The sequence below is a fragment of the Microchirus variegatus genome (assembly GCF_963457635.1).
Source record: "Microchirus variegatus genome assembly, chromosome: 6".
Lineage (NCBI taxonomy): Eukaryota > Metazoa > Chordata > Actinopteri > Pleuronectiformes > Soleidae > Microchirus > Microchirus variegatus.
In genome coordinates, this window is record NC_139807.1 from 31,860,659 (window position 1) to 31,882,187 (window position 21,529).

Consider the following 21,529-nt stretch of genomic DNA (forward strand, 5'->3'; position numbering starts at 1 on the left):
AGCCTACGTCACAGCTGCACCGTAAAGAAACGACGTACGCCTACGTCATATCTGCAGTGTAAAGAAACAACGTACGCCTACGTCACATCTGCACCGTGAAGAAACGACTTAAGCCTACGTCATATCTGCACTGTAAAGAAATGATTTACGTCTGATAAAAAAGTTCTATATGTGATAAAGGAGTGCAGACTTAAGTGCAAACACGTTGCTCCTCAATGCTGTGCATTAAAATCTGAGTTTTTGGCGGTTCGTAGATTTCTTTAAGCAGCAATAACCTAAATATCCTCGTAGTAAAATATCTGATAGAAATTCTTCTTCTTCTTCTTTTTTATTTATAGGTCATTCATCACCTCTACGTCTAAAATTGGACCCACAGTTTGAATGGCCACGGTAATATTGCTTTGATGTAGTTACAGCTTTAAAAAAAAAAGGAAACACTTTTCCTTGGTAGTGCAGTCCCCTGAAATGTCGGCTTATCTTAGGAAGGCGCCGACAGCACACGTATGAAAGAGAGGAGGAGGCTTCTTATCCTCTGCTGCAGGCACTTTGTTCACTGTGGTCCTCGATGTGTAAAGATATCTGAAGCTGAGTGGAGCTCAAATCTCTTGCCTCTTAGCTGCTCTGACGCCGTCTTTTATTGTGTTTCGTCGGTTGGTTCTTGAGCACGACTCGACTCGACTCGACTCGACTGGACCTTGGGCGCTCAGGCGTCAGAGATGCAGTTCTGGATCTTGTCCATCCACAGCTGAGCGCTCGGCGCGTCAGAAGCACAGAAGTTGTAGACTCGCTTGCTGGTCTTCAGCTGAGGGAACATCAGATAACGAGCGTTACAAGCAGAGGTGACAGAGACGAGATACTGAGGAAACAATTACCTGCTAATCTACATTTTAAGAAATTAGCCATAATTAATTTTTGAAAGAGATAAAGCAATTAAATCTTAGAATTCACAGCATTTAGGCTAAGTTTTTTTTCCATTACTGTTAAAATTAGGGGTCTGCCAAGAAATCTATTCACATAAGAATTGCGATTCTCATTTACTACAATTCAGAATCGATAGAAAATGTCCCAGAATCCATTTTTGTTGCTTATGCAATATGTGATATTGCTTTTATGCAACGGTTACAACAATTCAATCAAAGCATGGAATTCAAAGCAGAATTTTATTTTTTCCCCTTGAAATTTACTTTTTTTCCCCTCAAAATATTATTTTTTTCCTCAAAATTTTAATTTCATTCTCGAAATTAAATATTTTTTTCTCAAAATTTACAGTTTTTTCTCTCTAAATTTTTTTTTTTCCTCAAAATTTTGATTTCAATCTCAAAATTTCCTTTTTTTTCCTCTCAAAATTTGAATTATTTTCCCTCAAAAGTGTAATTTGTTTTCTCAAAATTTATATTTTTTTGTGTACCACATTAACAATGTATAGAGTGTATTTCTGATTCATTTGCTGTTATATTCATTGAAGAAAAGCACTTTTCCTTCTAAAATAAGGACATTTCTAAGTGAGGCCAAACCTCTTAGCGTTAACGTAACACTATGCAGAGATTAGCCTGTATCCCACCACATGTTAATAACGCTAACATTTGCGTTTACTCACGTCAAAGAAAGCCTTTTCACTGATGTGTTTGGGCGCTCCTATAGTGGGCGTGGCTATCATCACAGACTCCACCTCCGCCAGGTCGATGTGACCTCTGCAGTTTGTGTCCTCGCCGGTGTCGTAGTATCTCAGCTGCGACGACATCACAGTCAAACGTTAACGCTAACCCGACGTCTTTGTCGCTCAGCGTGACGCGTGGTTAAGTGTTTCGTTGTTGTTGTTTTTTTTGCTCACCTGGTGTTTGGTGATGTCCAACACAAACCAGCGAGGTTTCCAACCCTTCAGCAGAGCTCCACGTTTGTACAAAATCCCCTCGTAAGACCTGGGAAACAGAGACACGAGTGCGTTTTTGACAGATTTTGACGTACGAGGCGCATTAGCGACCCGAGAGACCGAATGTACCAGCGTTTGCTGTACAGGGGGTCGGAGAACAAACTGTTCCCCCATATGTTCAGTGCAGCTCCAGCTCTGATTGTACATTATGTTCCCATAGTGTGAGGAGGCCACTGACTGTGAGAGTATAGACCAGGGCGTCTCTTATTTCACCTTGTTTGTGCTTACGTACATTATGCATACATCTGTTTAGCGAGAACATCTGGAAATATTGAAGCTTCAGCGATGCGTCGATTATTTTTCGTACGTGTTTGTGAACCGCGAACAACAGATATATATATTTTCTACATAAAGTAGATTTTGATGACAGTTTGTCTGGAGTCGGAGTAAAAAAAAATAAAATTTGCAGATGTTTGTGCCAAGAATATGTACTTTGACCTCACGATAATTGTCAAATTACACAGCCATAGTTTAACAGAGAACAGAACAATTCTCACAAACATGACCACAGCATACCACAGCATTGACTCATCTGCCCAAACTGTGTGTGTGTGTGTGTGTCTGTATCCAATGTGGACTTCAGATTTCGTCGACGGCGTGTTCCCACCTGTTCTCCTCGCTCTTGGGAGTGAACTGGTTGTAGAGAGTGGCGGCGCGGCGGTTGATGCCGTTGGTCGTGGTGGCGGCGGCGGCGGCGGCGGCGGCAACGCGCTCCTCGCCCAGCGCGCTCTCCGGCAGATGCAGCATGGAGTGTCGCTGGAAGGCCTGCAGGCTGGACGTGGGGATGAGGCCGGATATGGACACCGACTGTTTACAGAGCTGTGAACACACACGACACAGTGGTGACATTTGGGATTGGAAGTCTTGCACAAAAAGCCACAGATCTGAGCTCTGATTTCGACTTTTCTCACATTTATGAATCCACATTTGCTTCTGCAGCACATCTAAGAGATTCTCAGTGGTGTTATAAGGAGTGTATTTTGTGGTAAAAATGACGACTCACGCTCCCTGGACCGTTCTACATTACGAATCCGAGCATCGTCATCGTGGAACGTGCCAAAAAAAAGACCTCGTCGTTCAGTTTTCACATTAAAGAGCTGGATATTGAACTAGCAAACATGTGAAAATGTGTCGACAGTGAGCAGACTTAGTCTCAAAATCAAAAAGTATCTCGGAATGACATGAAATTTACCATCATAATAGTCGGCATCGCCCTGAACAAGGATCCGTCCTGATGCACTTTAACAGTGAGCTGACTTTCTTCACAAAAACAAAAAGTATCTCGGAATGACTTGAAATTTACTTATGTACTTAATCTCATCCGTGTCAGTGAGCCAATGAGCACGCAGCATGCAGTTTGACTGAGATCTTACAGTGATCGTGATTGGTTGAATTTAGGGCATGCAAGAGGTGAAATTGAGCTAATTTCTAGGAGAAGAAGAAGACAGGGCTACAATTACTCGATTATTAATTGATTACTAAATTAATCATCGGTTTGAGTTTTTTTTTTCATAATTAAAGAAAAGTTTTCTGGTCGTTTCTGCTTCTTAAATGTGAATATTTTCTGGTTTCTTTGCTCCATAATATAACAAATAAATCATTAAAACGGAATATTTTTCTTTGTGGACAAAACGATCGATAATCATCATTTCGAGGTTTGAAAGACACTGATTTTTTACAACATTGTACAACATTTTCTGACATGTTTTGGACCAAACGATTACTCGATTAATGGAGAGAATAATCGACAGATTAATCGATGATGCAAACAGTCTAAAAATGGTCCCCCTATCTGTCCTCCATTTTTCCTTTCACCACAACCGGTCTAGGCAGATGCTGCACATCGATGTTGTCCATGTACAGAGCCTTGAGATGAAGTATGTTGTGATTTGGCGCTATAAGTATAAATTGAATTAAATAAATAAATTGTTAGTTGCAGCCCTGCTTAGCGCGTTTGTGTTGTGTTTTCAGATGCTGTTTGTTTAATAAATAACGGTGTATGGATTAAACGTGATGTTACTCCGTGACTGCATGAAGAGAGAGCTACAACTAAAGTTTTAGAATTTTACCATCAACAGAATCAATAAAAATCGATAGTCCAGACAAACTAAGGAAACCTCAGATCTTTCAATAGACACTGAGTCAAGTACTGTTTGTGTGTGATTATTTCTTGTGTTGTGACCCACATTTCCTTCCTGTTTCAGGTCCTCCTGGATGCTGATTCTCACTCTCTCCAGAGTCGTCTGCCATTTCTCCGGCGCCTGGTTCAGCTCGCCCTCCAGCTTCTGGATGTCCTGCAGAGAAGAAGATGATGATGATGATGATGATGAACGCGACATCAGCAGCGAGACACACGTGAGAAGCTGTGGTTCTCTGTTGTGGAGCTCTTACGGCGAGCAGTTTGGTGATGGCGTTGGGCTGAGCGCGGCTCACGCTGCTGTAACACGGCCACACGATCCTCCTCTTGCTGTTGGAGATGGTGTCGGCCTCCTCAGAGCTGTCGGGCCTCACGGCCGTCATACGGCAGTCGTAAGACGGTCCTGTGGACAAGGTCTCGTCCGTGAAGAAGTCCCATTTGTTCAGGCTGGGGATGCCGATAGAAGGCTTCAGGATCACCTAAAACAGAAGCACGTGATTTACATAAAGAGACGGAGATATATGATGATTAGAAAGAAAACAAGAGTAAAAATTTTTCTTTTTCTCCTCCATAAAATGTTACTTTTTAACAAACATGAGTTACTATGTATATATATATATAGAGAGAGACTGAAAACCCTTGTTATGGAAATATAAACGATAAATATGCAAAAAACTAATAAAACATACATATACATATATATGTGTATATATGTTTATATATATATATACATATAAAATCATATATATACACCTATATATGTGTATATGCATATATATATATATGCACACACACACACATACATATAAATCATATATATATTAACACATATACACCTATATATGTATATATATATATGCATAGATAAATATATATGCACACACACACACACACACACACTTACATATATATGCACACACATATATACACACACGCACACACATATATATACACACACATACAGTATATATACAAATATATATACACACACATACAGTATATATACAAATATATATATACACACACGCACACACATATATATACACACACATACAGTATATATACAAATATATATACACACACATACAGTATATATACAAATATATATATACATACACACACACATACATATATACACATATACACACATATATTCACACACACACACAAAAATATATATACCACACACACAAACACACATTCTTAATAATGCATACAAGATATCAATTTACTGAATATAATTGAACTTTAAACTGTAAAAAATACATGTATGAAGCAGTACAAAAATATTACAAATCCACAGCAAGAACATGACTGAAATAAAAGTCTTGTAACGAAACTCTGGATTACCAGGTGTATTTTAACACATTTATATAATGTGTGAGTGCATGTTTGAGCAGCAGCTGAAGAGGGCGCTGTGCTCCATGAGCAGGAAAACACACTCGACTCACTTCAGCGTCTGAGGGGCTGTACAGATAGTTGAAGAAGATGGGACTCCTCCTGTGCATCCTGTTGATGCTCTCCCACATACAGATCCCTCTGCGCGCCTGTTTGTCACCTTTGTCTTCAAACAACAAGCCTGCAAACACACACACACACACATAAGGGTACATAGTGTTTGCTAATGGCGTTAGAAGGCTATTGGATGATTAGAAAACCCTTGTGCAATGATGTTAGCACAGCTGAAAACTGTTATTTTGACTCAAAATCATTATTTATAAACCCAAACTTTTGAACTGTAGTGTATATTTTTAATCTTATTTCTAACTGAAACTCTTAAAAAAGTGATGAGCGAGCCCATGACAGAAGCGTTTATTATAAATATTTGACACACACTCATTTCTTGCGCTGCATATTCACAACATTGCGAGGAGGAGACGACATTAAAAAATCCCCTCTGGTTTAAATTGTTCGAGGACACTGACCGTGTTCCAAGCGTTCGTAGTCCGAGTCCAGCAGGAAGTTCTTGAAGCGGTTAGAGATGTGATGATAGGCCAGGAATTTCAGATAATACTGATTAAACTCAAACTCCAGAGGATACTGCTCCAAAATCTGCAAAAAAAACCAACAACAACAACAGACAGATAGACAGACACAGATTGTTGTTAACGCAGGAGAAAAGGGTCAGCGTGAGAGTGACGGCTGCAGAAACGAGCCGTTCGCAACAGGAAAGACAGTCTCCTGTCCGCGTGGGGGGTCAAAGGTCGACGATATCATCGCGCGCCAGACACAGTTCACTCCGAGCCAGCACCACTACGCTGCCATTGTTCCCCATCCAGTGGACGGAGGTGGCCAATGACAAGAGGAGGATTGAATATTTCAGGCCACCTGGGTCTACTGGCAAAAACAACAGCTGTTTTGGAGATGATGCACTTCTATTTTCAGCTCTTGTCCGAACACCCCCGCCCCCCCCCCCCCACCCCACCCTGTTTATATTCCTCTCGACCCCCAGAACCAACCAAGCCAAAGCGTCCTCGCTGCCAAAACGCTGCACTTTCAAAAGACAAATGCAGAAAGTATGTGTTGATGTAAGTGCAATGGGAGGAGTGGGCCTGTTTGACCCCCAGAGACACCACAACAAGCCATTACATCCTCTAAAGTTAGGATTTCAGAATGGACACACAGCTCTCTGGACCTCAGCTGTACGAGACCCCCTCTACCCCCCCCCCCCCCCCCCCTCCAAGAATTCCTTGAGACTCTCAATCCCCAAAGCTGCGATTTTCCACACGCAGCTCCGAACACGCACTGCATTGTGAAAGCTACGCCGCAGCACAACATGTGTAGCTCAAGCTCAGCGCCGATCGCCGGTTTTCTCTTGGACCATCTGTGCAGCAGCTCTGCTGCAATAAACGCTCACGGTGACATTTCCAGCACTGGGAGGTGCAAAACTAAACCAAATGTATGGATAATGACAGCTGCATTTCACACATTCTTCACCATCCCTCCGGCCAGTTTTTTTGCTTTTGAGGAATGAGTCGAGGGTCACGTCGATGCTACGAATGACGCGGTGTGAATCAGGTGCGAGAGGGGGTGGGGGCGGAGCTCACCTGGTGCACGCAGTCCAGGAACTGCAGGAAGATGGGCGTGAAGCCGCTGCCCTGGCTGCTGGGACTCAGGTTGCTCCGCTGGCTGAACTTGTGGCCAAAGGAGAGCCACTCCTTCTCCAGCAGCACCTGGAAACCCTCCAGGGTTCTGTAGAACGGGTCGCTCAGCAGCTGCACCAGAGACACCACCTGCAGACAACGACCAGACAAGGATAGAACGGTCTTAAAAGAATACACATTTTTATATGTTTATATTTATATTTTAAATAAGTAACTGTCATGATAGCAGATTTTAATCACCGTCCACTTTTAAAACCCATTTTCACTCTTTGGCTTTCGACCCAGTATGAGACCCAGTTTTTTTTTTTTACTTTTTTATACACTCCTAGAAATAAGGGTTCCAAAAGGGTTCTTCTACAAGGGCTGAGGTTCTACCTGGAACCATTTGCTTCTGAAAAACCCTTTCCCAAAGTAAGGGTTTTTCAAGGGTTCTTGGTAACACTAATGGTTCCAATAGGAACCATTTTGATCCAGAGAACCTGAATAAAGGGTTTTAAAAGGGTTCCAGGTGTAAATTGAACCGCAGAAGAAGAAGAACGTCCATTGTGGAGGTGTTTCACGAGCGTCAGTGTCTTCTGACTCTGGGTCTGTGCTAATTACGTCACTTCCAGGTACCTGGGGGTGAGATTTCAGTCTGAAACAGCTCGGCTGACGAGAGCTTCAGTGAGGAGAGATTTTTATCGGCTCGTTTCCATTAACTAGGAGGTTTTTGACCATAAAAACAAGTTAATGTATGTAAGTAGACCTCCATAACTCACATATATGTGCCATAGGACCACTCTATGTGAGCTTTAAAGCTGAAAGTGTGCAGTTAAAGCATCATTTCAAATCCATTGTAGTGGTGTATAGAGCCAAAAAGAAGAGAATTGTGTCGACGTCCCAATACTTATGGACCTGACTGTATATTAAAATATATATATATCGTATGTATTTAAAACTCAGTTAGTCATATTAAGCCCATCAGTTCCACACGCCTAGTAGTGTTACTACACACAGTGTTTAATGGCGACAACAGCCACATTGCTCAAGTAAAGTGAGACGCAGAGATCAGGTGTGACTGAAAACACAAAGAAACACAGATGACTTACATTTTGGAGATTACGCCGCTCAATAACTATCTTTTTTAAATTATTATTATTATTATTATTATTCTGCTTCCATTGAGCTTAACCGATCATCTGCTATCAATAACATTGATATAAGATCGCAGCACGGTCTTCAGGCATATTTGAATTCCCTCCAGTGAACACGAGCGTTTGAGAAGCACTTGTCTACACATGCAACAACGCTTGGCCGGCGTCCCTGTCCGTGTCTCCTCCAACACACTTAATGAGCCTTGACGCGTGTGGAATGGAGCGGGAAAAACAGTTCATGGCGTTCCCCCCCCACCGCCACCCCACCCCGTGCGTGGTTTTTGTTTCCCTCTGCACCCTGGCACTCAACAAATAAGACCCTCAGATTACTGTGAGATTACAGCAGAAGACTGAGGATTGAGTCTTCTGCAGAGGGGTTTCGACAAGAGACAGAAAACAGGGGTTTTAAGAAAGAACGCAGACGGTTCTGCATCCTGTCTGCTGGGTGTCTATGGTCCATGGACAGAGGAAGGGGGAGCCAGAGCATATGGAGCCCATTTGCCTGCGCCGGGTCGACCAGGTCATGGCGTGATGGAGCTGGTGGCCCATAGAGACAAAGAGAGAGAGATGATGATGATGCTCCAGGCCGAACACGTGCCGGGCATACGGCATCCAGCCACTTCTAATCAGCAACGCAGGGCTTCACCAACCACATAAACACATTTGAAGGATGAGCGCCGCAAAACACGGGGTCACAGCACGGAAAATATGAGCTCAGAGAGCAAACACGCGACGGAACGCAAACAGATACTGGAAATTGATCGAGGGATCGAACAGATGTACCGTTTACGTGCCTCAAAGTCGGCGAAGCGAAAAGATCTGCGACGTGACGTGGTTTTTCGAGACGCGGTGTACCTCCGCGGTGACAGACGTGGGATAAAGAGGCCGAGCGGGAGCAGCAGGTGTGGCAGAGAGGGGCCAGATTTATGATTCACACGCGGCTCGCGAGGCAGGAGGCTGAGCAGATGCCACGGCGGAGATTCTGCGGAGAGAGAGAGAATCTCCAGAGCCGAAGCTGTCGTCACACAATCAAAGCCACATTATAATGATATCAGTTATTTATCCGCGCTTTCAGTTTCAATGTGAGACACGAGACAGATGAAGGGCGACATGACGGCTCTCTAAACACCGTTCGCTTTGACTGTTTATCGCGGACACACACACACGTCTTTGTTGGGTTTTGTGCTCCTAACTCTGTTAAATCTGCTTCTTCCTACTCACGGTGGCGCTTAATTGTCGTGAACGAACGCGTCTCTTTTGACGCACGAGTTTCCCGTAGTGTTTTTATCAAGTGTTGTGATTATAACGATGGGGAGGGAACGGTAACAAGGACGCACACCTGGCCTTGCATCAGGGAAGCTGTGCTAACACAAAAATTAACAACTGTTATTCCTTCATTTAAAGTGTTTATGATGCCAAGCATCTGCACACACGTGTTAATGTTTTAAAACATTACATTTCAATAAAAAAATCATACAAAAACTAGAAAAGCACTCGGAGAGCACAGACCTCCACCAAGGCAGCTCAGTGCCTACAAAATACACCCTGCCGGCGCCTGGGTCAGACATGGAGTGTTGTAAACCAGTGATAGCGTCTACGGATCAAGGCCAAAATTTAATCACTTGTTCCTGATCCCATTGCGGACATTTCCTGAAAATGTCATCCAAATCTGTCTGTGAGTTTTCGAGTTATGTTGCTAACAGTCAGACAGAAACTCTACACGGTTGATATGAAGATGAGTAGCTCTGAAGTTTTATTTCCTGGATAATTGTGAAAGTGGACAATCGTTAACATTTCCCCCGGGGTCTCTCTCTTTTTAAATCATTCCAGGACCTCATGACAAATGACTTTCTTATTCAAGAGTCACGTTTTGTCAGTAACATGGAGGACGCTGTCTATTATATTATATAATTATATGTTATTTTCTGGTTTTCATCACGTCGTACTCAGTGCTATCTGTGTTTTTACTCGTTTCCTTTTTGCAATATACAAAAGTGATTCCAGAGGGAGTCAAGATTTATGTTTTAAGAGGCAGAAATTGAATATCCTACCAAAAAGCATGTTTGAATAAGAGCATTATCACTTGAAAATAAAGACTGTTTGGGCTTTGCAGCCTTGGAATTTATAAATACTGTATATTTAAGGTAACCGCAGTTACAGCAGCTCAAATGGAGAGAGAATATATATTTACAGGATAAAGCAAACAAAGAAGAAGGAGGAGGAAACAGCAGAGAGGGTTAGAGAGTGGAGCGAGTTGTGATTAGAGTGTTTATATCCTTTCTGTTATACAAAGGCCACCGTAGTTCCTTAATGTGTTTTGGAAAGGAGGAGTAAAGTGGTGAAGTCCTCTGTTTTATTGTTTGAATAATCAGGTCATGAAAATCTCTTATGGCCCAATGTCTCCTCTACACTTTCTCAAACCTCTGGTCTTACTCGCATACTGTGCGTTGACGTCTTAAAGCACATGTGAATTGCTCTTACTTGTGTGGTAATATCCCAGCCGTCCTCCAGGCTGAGCAGAACAGACGAGCCGCTGTCCAGAAGCTCCACCAGAAACAGAGCCAGCTGCAGGATCTTGTGAATCTGCAGGGAATCAACATTTATACAGACACACATATATGATTAATCCTCCCTGTGCATACAATACCATGTTTGGTCTACGGGTAATTACATGCACTTGTTGCCCATTAAGTGCTTCCCACAGATAATCCTGTTTGGACTGTGTATATTATGGTCGATGTAAGGACAAAGGCTGCAGGGGGTCAATCAGATAACCAGCCCTGAAGGAAAAGCTCTCGTTGTGGCTCCGTTTCCCCTGGGAATCTGGCCTCAGACTGGATTCATCCACGATGTGAATCTAACAGAGAGGATGAGCAGGAAGAGTGGACCGCTGGGTCGTTCTCACACACTCTTTTAAAGAAGGGGGCATTCATTTACGTCATGTAGGGCACAAAAAAAAAGAGTTTTTGGATTGGACCTCACACACACACACGCATGCACACACACGCACACACACACACACACACACAGAGACACAGACACAGACACACACAGACACAGACACACACATACGTATATACATAAACGTAAATAGATACATATATGTATATACATACACGTAAATACATACATATATGTATATACATGTAACACACGTAAATAGGTATATATATATGCATATATGTATATATGTGTGTGTATATATATATACACATATACATAAATAAATGCATATATACATACACACACACCCACACATACACACACATAGTCTGTCTCTATTTGAGCCCCTATATAGACTGCCTCTTAAAAAAAACAAAAAACATATATATATATATATATATATATACTGTATCATATTTCATAGGAAAACTTTATATATTTATTTATCAAACAAATGTTTGCGCCTGAAAACAGGTTTTGATCTTTGGTTTCATTCAATAATACTGTATTGGTTTGAACTTTAACTTTGAGAGTGTTTAAACAAGAGAGAAATGTGAGAAAATGTTAGTTCCTGTCTGAGAAAATACAATACAAAGTGTGTAGGTGAGGGGTTTTACAGCCTTAAAACATATAATAATTGGAAAAAAATTCACGGATTTTGCCTATTGTGAGTACGTACGTAACGCAACCCCTGCGATAAACGATTGGCCACTGTATATGATATATACATATATATATATATGTTAATGTGCAAAACCGTGTGTTTTCATCACCTGCAGGATCCACTCCGAGTCTTCCAGGGCTTTGAGGAAAGAGTCTTCAGAGTCAGATGACGTAGCACTGGGAGCACAAGCCCTCAGCAGCTTCTTCAGCGCAGATTTCACCTGCCGAGTGTCGGCAAACTCCACCGGCACCAGTTCACAGTTCAGAGAAGAGTCCACTCTCAAGCCCTGTCCACACACACAGAGAGAGAGAGAGCATCAGTGGATCAGACAATACAAACACACCAGCTGTTACTCTGTATTTTTTAGTGGGAAATACTGTACTGTGCTGCTGATATGTCGCTAATAAAGAAATGTCAATTAGCCTTAATAAGAGATAAGATAAGAGATCCTTCAATGGGGAAATTTACAGCAGCAAGACAGTAAAGATAAGGATAATAAACAATAACCATGCATTAACAAGAAATGTACAACTGTCAACACTAAGACTATATAAAAAAAAAAGTTAAACAGAATTAAATAGGAACAAGTAGGAACAAAAGTAAAAGTTTTAAGAGAAAAAAAGCGGGAAAAATATATACATCTATACATGTATGCACATATATGTGTGTGTATATATGTATATATATATAACTCCATTGCAATTAAAATGGCAAGATATTTAGTTGCTAAAGACATTAAAAAATATCTGTATTGGGATTTAACCTTTAATTTTAATTTTAACACACATTACATTATTGCCCCAGTTAGACTGTTTTTTTGATGAAAAGTTAAACCAACACACATTTCTAAATCATTGAAATGCTGCACAATTAATGTGTAACGACAAACGGTCTTAACTTAAAAGACACACCGTGATCAGATTTAAGGTCAGCGTATCTAGTAAAATATTAATGTTCACAGAACGGGTCAAATGTTTTTATTTAAAAAGGAAAAAAGACATTTCGAGTGCAAACACAATGAGATTAGGAAAGGTTCTTAACTGCGAACTTTCCCGTTTAATGATTTTAAAATAATTATATTAAATTACATCCCAATGTTTTACTTTCTGCTTGATTTGCTTTTAATTTCCAATGCATTTCATTGCCTGTAAAGCACTAGAACTGCCTTGTGTAAGAATACAATTAAACTTTGCCGAAGTAAAATTAATAATAATGTCTATTACTGAGGTCATAGTTCAAGATGGTGTTGCAGTAAATTAATAAATTATTTATTTTAGCTTCTAGTTCTCATTACACAGCGATATCATCGTGAGTTTATAGCAGAACAGTTGTTTTGCGTTGTTGTTTTTCTCACCCTTAGATGTGACTTTTCCCCCAGGATGTACAGAGCTGCCTGCCGTTTGAGGAGCTGAGCCTGCAGACCGCTGCTGCCTGCGGGGGGCGCCAGATCCTTCCCCGCGAGTCTGGCGCCCACGTCTGCTGCCAGTGGATGCTGACCGAGTCTGCTGCTGGAGCGCAGGCTGGCCCACATGCCTGCAAACACACACACACACAGATGCAGACAACAAGTCACACAAACACACACATGTGGGGTCTGTGCCGTTCAAATTCAAATGCCACTGATGTAGACAAGCTGTCAAACAATCACAAGACACAGGTAATGACCAACACATGACATGCAGGACTACATGTACATGCAGAGCAGAACGACAGTGATTACATAAACATCTACATCATCATCATTCCTGCAGTTCACTAACAACAAAGCTGTGGATCTGATGTGTTGAGATGTTAGAAGCAGAAGACGACGCAAGAGTTTCTCAGCAGTTCAACGAGTCTACGACGGTCATTTCTCAGAAAAGAACATTAACGAAGACGAGGAAGGACATGGTTTTCCGCTAGCGTTCAAAAGTTTGGGGTCACCTATACAAATTGTTTGTGTTTTTCATTAAAAGGCAGACTTTTATTCATCAAAAGAGTTGGAAAATGAATAGAAAATATAGTCCAGACATTGACAAGATTAGAAATAATGATTAAAACTGTTTTCAGCTGTGCTAACATCATTGCACAAGAGCCTTCTAATGCCATTAGCAAACACAATGTACCATTAGAACACTGGAAATGGGCCTCTATACACCTATGTACATATTCTATTAAAAACCAGATGTTTGCAGCTAGAATAGCATAATATATTTAATGTTATATTCATTGAAAAAAATTCAAAAACAATGACATTTCTAAGTGAACCCAAACTTTTGAACGGTCGTGTATATATAAACAGACTCTGACAATATGGATATACTCAGGCGTATACTGAAATACGATGATAAACATAAACCCAGCGGCCTCTCTATTAGGTTAACCTGTTCAACTGCTTGTTAACGCCAATATCTAATCAGATAATCACATGGTAGCGACTCAGCAGACGAGCTGCTGTTCAATCTGAGCATCACCCTGAGGGAAAAGGTGATTTAAAGATATAATATGTAACATTTCTGCATTAAAATATCTATAAAATATGATACTGATGTTATAGATTAGCCAAAATATTCTATATATTGAATATATCCCATTCAAATTCTATTCACGGTAAAGGACCGTGTGTTTTTGGGCACCCAGTGACCCTCATGTGGAGGATAAAGCGGTAGAAGATGGATGATGCATGTGTGCGTTAATGCATAACGCGTTTCCATGACGACTGACCAGTAAAAGACCTCCATGTTTACGTGTCGCATTTACCAGTTAGCTCCATTAGCTCCGTTAGCACGCCTACAGTGGAACTGGAGCGGTCTGTTTATTAAAGGAAAATAGCAGCGTTACAAATAACCAGCTGCGTATGTGTGCCTCTGTTTTTAAAGTTTAGCATTACTTTAGAGACTCATTTTAACAATCGGGAGTCACGTAAACATGATGTCACGTGCAACTGCCGTTATTGCGTTAACGCGTCCAGCACTAAAACTAACCATAGATATGAATGTGAACTATCTTTCTGATTCACAGAGAATGTCCTAAAAACAGAGAAAACATCCAGTGAAGTAGTTTGTTGATCACGGAGGTCGAAGGTGAACGGTTTGAAATCAAACTAAGGCAAAAAATAAACACAAGTTAAAACCTAACTATGCAGAAGACAATCCTGTCGAGCCTTAAAGCAGACGAGCCGCAACACGTGCCACTGCTGCCTCTTTATTAGGTGTCCTCTCTACCTAATAAAGCAGCCAGCGAGTGTATAATGCATCCTCAGGCTGTTTTCACTACAGCAGAGCATGACCAGCGGGACCACACTCTGTGTGTGTGTGTGTGTGTGTGTGTGATTCATAACTTGTCTGACATGTTAAACGGCTTGGGCTTCCTCGTCTGTGTGGACCTGGCTCTTAACTGACCACAGTGAGCCCTGCTGAGCCAACGCTGGAACAATGGAAGAGGCCACATGACGGCAGCCAGTAACCACAGCTCCCAGAAGAGCAGCCGCAGAGTCGGCCATGATTAGTACTGCGTCGCTCAAGGTCTTTGTGAAGGCTTTGACAGCACGGTGCAGCGGCGGAGCCGTTACTTGGTTAGTGAGCGCTCGTGTAGGTTAGCGAGAGCAGGATGTGTTAGAACAGAGGATTCAAGGATCGTACGAGGACGAGTGACTCTACCTTGTTGATGGTTTCTCTCCTTAGTGGCAGGTTTTTGGTTTGTGTGTGTGAATAGTTTATCTCTGTACTCAAGCACTGCATGGTTGTTTTTTGTGTGGAGAGAGAGGAGGTGGAGGGGAGAGAGGAGGGAGGGCATGGAAACAGATACATCAGGTCAACATCAGGGACACAGGGACATCACCAGCTGCCACCTGAGACAGAATCATGCAGATGAAGACCACGTTCAGACCCGTTATTGACGTCCGTCGTGAGCGAGACGATCACAGAGAGGCCTCAGCGTGTCAGACGTGAAACTAACTCCTCATCTGAAGTTTGATCTGAGGTCAGTTTTTCTTTTACACTAATCCGCGCTCGTAGAGCCACAGCTGCAGCAATAACACTGATGCTACACCAGTGCATGCACACTCTTAGAAATAAAAGTGCTAGGTAGAACCACATACGGTTCTTCAGCTTGTCCTCATAGGAGAACCCTTTTGGATTAAAACCCTTTATTCAGGAAAGGGGTTTTCAAGGGTTCTCTGGATCAAAATGGTTCTTACTGGAACCATTAGTGTTACCAAGAAACCTTGAAAAACCCTTTCTTCAGGAAAGGGCTTTTCAGAAGCAAATGGTTCCAGGTAGAACCTCAGCCCTTGTAGAAGGACCCTTTTGGAACCCTTATTTCTAAGAGTGCAGGACTTTGATTCGCTGCCTCCTCTCGTCTTGTCTCTTTTTATTCTTATCTCTGTGACCACGTACAATCAAATGTTGTGTCTTCCCTTCCTTTCCCCTCTCTCTGTGTCCTCATCTTGCAGGTTGCAGGATCCAGATCCAGTTCCGAGTTTACTATTATGAATACACAGGGGTTCCAAAAAAAAAAAAAATTGTTGTCTTTTCAACTGAATTAGGACCATGTTGCACGACTGAATCCAAAAAATCACATCCATTTTTTCTCAATCAGGTCAGGTTTTTATGCTAATTTGATTTAGAAAAATCCGATCTTCTGACTAAATTTTCTGATTACATTGTTGTGACTTTATCAGTTGATTTTCATTAATATTTCTCATCCAAAAAAGGTTTTAGGAGAAAAAAAAAGGTTTTCTTACAGATTCCCGTTAGAAAAAATGGTGTATTCAGCGCAGATGTAGCAGAATATGTCAGGATTATTTCTGCAAGATCTTCTCGTCGAAGCCATTTCATTCTCTTGTAATATATATATAAAAAAAACAATTAGTCATAAGTTGGCACATGCAAAATCTCCAATATAAAAGAATTTTGCATCATACGACATGAAAATACCCGTATATGTAGCCTTGTTGAAAGTTGACCTGATTGAGCAAAACCAATGTGACTTTTGGATTCAGCACATCAACATTATCCTAAATCAGCTAAAAAAAACTTAATAAATGTTGTGTTGACCAGTGTTATTATAACGTCATCACCAGTATCAGTAAAAAATAAAATAAATGTCAACAATTAGTGCTGCTGCTTATATAAATGACATCATAGTTGTATAAAGATGTCATCACTGACTCTAACTGTCCTGTATAAACATATAACCCGAGTATAACCTACAGTTGTTGTATTTCTGCTCCTGGTCTCCCCCCTCTTGTACCCCATTTTTGCTTTCACCCCAACCTGTCTAGGCAGATGGCTGCACATCTTTGAGTCTGGTTCTGTCAGAGATTTCTTCTTCTTTTTCTGTTAAAATAGTTTTTTTTCTCTCCACTGATGCCTCTAGTGTTTGCTCATTGTGTGAATTGTTGGGTTCATCTTGATTGAATTGATTGTATGTGGTCACAGGAGATGCATTCAGGAGGCGTTTTAATGGCTGATCAGATCAGCGAGGACGGACGTTAATATCAGGTCTGAACGAGGCCGTGGAGTTACAACGATGAAGGTCAAAGGTCGAACTGGTCCATGAATGATTTAGAGAATGATTGTCTCAAACATGCACGAGTGTCTTTGTTCGTGGTTGTGACTGATGATGATGGTGTGAAGACAAAGGGCCAGATTTACTGACAATGGACCAGTTTCTCCTCATAATAAGATGATGTTGATGATGATGATGGGCTTGAATCGCAGCGTTGATGTTATTTGTTCTGCTCTGAGGTGACGTTAAGGAAGGTTAAGTGCACTGCCAGATTCTGCTTTGATTTTTATTAAATTAAAAAGTCTCTTTTCTATGCTTTTTAATGTTTTTTGTAAAGCATTTTGAATGACCCTGCTGTTGAAAAGATGCTTTACAAATAAACTTGCTTTGCCTTTAACACCTAAAAAGGCAAGAAGATATCTAAAAGATATATCAGGTGTTATTAAATCGGAGGTAGTAATTGCAGTTGTGGATTTAAATCAATATTTGGTGCATTTACTCTATTTAAAACAACTGAAGAAGACACAAATATCTCCACGTTGTCTGCTGAAGTCTAGGGTCTAAAAATGACCACTGAACACTTTCTGTCTCCAGAGTATTGTGATTTAATTCTGACCTTTTCCCTTCACCGGACGCCGCTTACAGACTCACAGATGGCTAAACCTGCTCAGAAGGAAACAGAAACAAGAGCAAAAACACAAAACACTCACCTCCTCGGGTGAAGCTGTTTGAGAATGGTAAGTCTAAATGGACGGGAGCCATCTTTGTTATCCTGGAAGTCTTCCGTTCGCTGCCTGAAGACAAATTGTTAATGGGGAGGCGTCAGAGGGGAGATGGATGGACGAGACGGTGACCCTCAGGTTGTCCTGTGATTCTTACATAAGCCTTTATATGAACACATTTCCTTCCAAATGTTATTATCAGAAACAGTATTTGTCCCATGCAGTCTCTTTCTCTGTCACACACACACACACACACATCATAAGATAAGTGGGTTCTGGTTTGCTGATGTGAGCGAAACACAAAAGGGAAGAGAATGAGAAAACACAGAGCTGAGGAGAACCAAAATAAATCTGCAGAGTGCGGCTCTGCAGTTTTTATCGGAAGCATTGAACTCTCCGTGGCCTCCTTTTCCCTTGTAAACAAACTCAGCATTTTTTTTTCTTTTTTTGATTTTCCCACGGCTTCACCAAGGCCATCGCAGCACATTTACATCAGGTAAGGCCACAGGAGTCACATGACACACAGTAGCTCTAATGTAAGGGAACAGTTACACATTATATACATTATATATACAGTATGTCCTGCAGAGAAGTCTGTGGGTTAATGGACACAATAATAAGTGATGGTGGGTCTCATGCTGCATCCCACACAGGAAGTTATTGTACTGTTCAAGGTAGAGTCTGATAGATCTGATTTGCAGATACACGACCGTTCAGAAGGTTGGGGTCACTTGGAAGGAGCAGGAAAAAGAAGGAAAAGCACTTACTTTTTCAATAAATATAACATTAAAGGGGTCATATTATATCCTGTAACTCCAAGTTAAGCTAGTTCCCTGGTGCTAGTTCCCTAATGAGCATTTGGAAAAGTGATCATTTGCAGGCTCTAGCAGGCACATTGCCGTCATATATAACATGTACCCACTGGACAGATAAATCCTCTGAGGCTGGAAGTTTGTGTAGAACTCTGTGCTGCACTGTGGAGCCAAGAATAGAACTGTTCAAGGACTTTGCGGACTTAAGGTATTCGGATACCGTTGCCCTCGCCAGCACTCTCTCGTGTTTTACGGACAAAGCGGAGCTCAGCGAGACAACAATTCCAGGAATTTAACGCATTTCCCAATTAGTGCGGAAGTCAACATTGCATGTTTTATCTCCTGTACTTAGACTGAGGAGGACACAAAAACATGACTGAGTCATCTTTTTCTACACTTTGCTGACTGATAGAGCATCCAGAGTCCCAAATATAAGTATTTAAATGATTAAAAAGTTGATTTTGCATAATATATCCCCTTTAAATGAATCATAAATACATACACTCTATACATTGTTAATGTGGTAAACGAATATTCTAGCTGCAAACGTCAGGTTTTTAATGGAATATGTACATATTCCAGTGTTCTAATGGTACATTGTGTTTGCTAATGGCGTAAGAAGGCTATTGGATGATGACCCTTGTGCAAAAATGATTATTTTGAATAAAAATCATTATTTATAATCTTGTCAATGTCTTGACTATATTTTCTATCCATTTTGCAACTCTTTTGATGAATAAAAGTCTGACTTTTAATGGAAAACACAAATAAATTGTATAGGTGAGCCCAAACTTTTGAACGGTCGTGTAAATATAACACAAACATAAAACCTTTTCTACCTTAGTTTGTTTTTCAAAGACTTTTTCTCTTGCCCAACACCCCGTCTCAATAAAAATGATGTTTAATAATTGATAACAGTCGTCTTTATTTATCAGTTCCATTTGCAGGCTCACTGGTTCAGCTTAGTGCGAGACTTTTATGGAAGAGAATGTTTCACTTATTCATCTGTGCTTCTCCTGTTTTGCTGCTAAATCATTATCAGAGATCTGAAAGACTTAGAGCACACGGATGTCATTATTCTCAAATCTAACACACCCAAACGACCCAAAACAGTTATAAATAAGACAGAACTGCGGCGGTTATGTGAATAATTTAGTGTGTTTAGCATGTACCTGGTGAGAGGCCGATGAGGGAGCGGTTAGACAGCGTGTTGTTCCCGTTCATTTTGAAGTAGACAGGGATGGAGTTGAGGATGGCCTGCAGGTATTTCTCTTGTTCCAGGCTACTGGAGGACTCTGAGGACGAGGCAGGAGCTAAAGACAGAGACAAACACAGCCAGAGAATCAAGATCACTACATGGTTAGTTTGCGTGATTTATAGTAAAAACATTCATTTTGTTTATTTTAGAAAACAGAGCAGCACAAGCGGATTCTCATTTTGATAATCTGGAGTTCTGCTAATGATTTGGTGCTAATCACTTATAATATGCCATAACCAAGTGTGAAACATTCATAGACAAGGCCTGAGACGACTCACAGACGCCTCTGCAGTGCGTCAAAGACACAAATCTCATTTACAATCCCAGATGTACAGCATTTCTGTGATGAGACAAATCAATCAGCTGCTCCTCCCTCCCCGGTGAATGATTACTGTGAACACACAGTGACGACAGAGACTCACACAAAGATCACAAGATGGCATGTTGCACAGTGATCCTTTAACTCTGATGAATGTGTAGGGTATTACTTGACTATAATGTCACTGGCTGAGAAAACACATCAGTGATTAGAGCTGAAACGATGAATCGATTATTAATCGCCAACTATTTTGATAATCGATTAATCGGTTTGAAGCTTTTTTCATGATAAAAACAAGATTTCTAATTGTTTCAGCTTCTTAAATGTGAATATTTTCTTTGTTTCTTTGCTCCACATAAACAAAGAAATCATTAAAACTGAATCATTTTGGTTTGTGGACAAAACAAGACATTCAAGAACATCAGCTTTGACAAACACTGATAAATGTGTTTTTAACATTTTCTGACATTTTATGGACCAACCGATTCATCGATTAATGGAGAAAATAATCAAAAGATTAATCGATTATGAAAATAATCGTTAGTTGCAGCTCTATCAGTGATATCAACATCAAAAATGTTCAGAAACCTGCAAGTCAGAGACTATCATAATAAAAAAAATGACGAATCGAGGAGAAGGAATACAATTTGATATCTATATTTTAGGATGCATACAAACAAAAGAGACAAGAAGAATATATGGAAGTATACAAGCCTCTAAAAATCACTCTACGATATCCAATAATCAAAATATAGGAGAGGGAGTCAGAAAGTCAAGAGACCTGGTTGGAAATATGTGAGTCAACTGAGGTAAATAAAATAACGGGGGTGGATTTAGATTTCTCCTTTGTTACTTTATAGCTCGGTAAAATCCCGGAAACTGTCCTAAACAAGGACAAATACTTGAATACTTGAAGATTCTTTTAGCAAGAAGCCAGAAAGCTATCATCAGAAAATGGAACGCTGTGTGTGTGCTCCTTGAATAGTGAGACATTGTACTAGGATGTATGTGTATATA

At 40.9% G+C, this 21,529-nt stretch overlaps 1 protein-coding gene across 1 annotated transcript in view; it reads right to left on the minus strand.

Moving 5' to 3' along the window:
- Window positions 1–529: 529 nt before the first annotated feature.
- sbf2 (SET binding factor 2) overlaps window positions 530–21,529 on the minus strand; it is a gene marked incomplete at its 5' end in the record, with an annotated part of 128,264 nt that continues 107,264 nt past the window's right edge. The window contains 14 exon segments of the mRNA XM_083890897.1: window positions 530–802; window positions 1,598–1,729; window positions 1,832–1,919; window positions 2,538–2,749; window positions 4,117–4,224; window positions 4,322–4,546; window positions 5,519–5,646; window positions 5,993–6,119; window positions 7,115–7,300; window positions 10,786–10,887; window positions 12,021–12,197; window positions 13,266–13,444; window positions 18,112–18,195; window positions 20,108–20,248. Coding sequence (XP_083747023.1) covers window positions 704–802; window positions 1,598–1,729; window positions 1,832–1,919; window positions 2,538–2,749; window positions 4,117–4,224; window positions 4,322–4,546; window positions 5,519–5,646; window positions 5,993–6,119; window positions 7,115–7,300; window positions 10,786–10,887; window positions 12,021–12,197; window positions 13,266–13,444; window positions 18,112–18,195; window positions 20,108–20,248 — 1,988 coding nt within the window. The 3' untranslated portion in view covers window positions 530–703.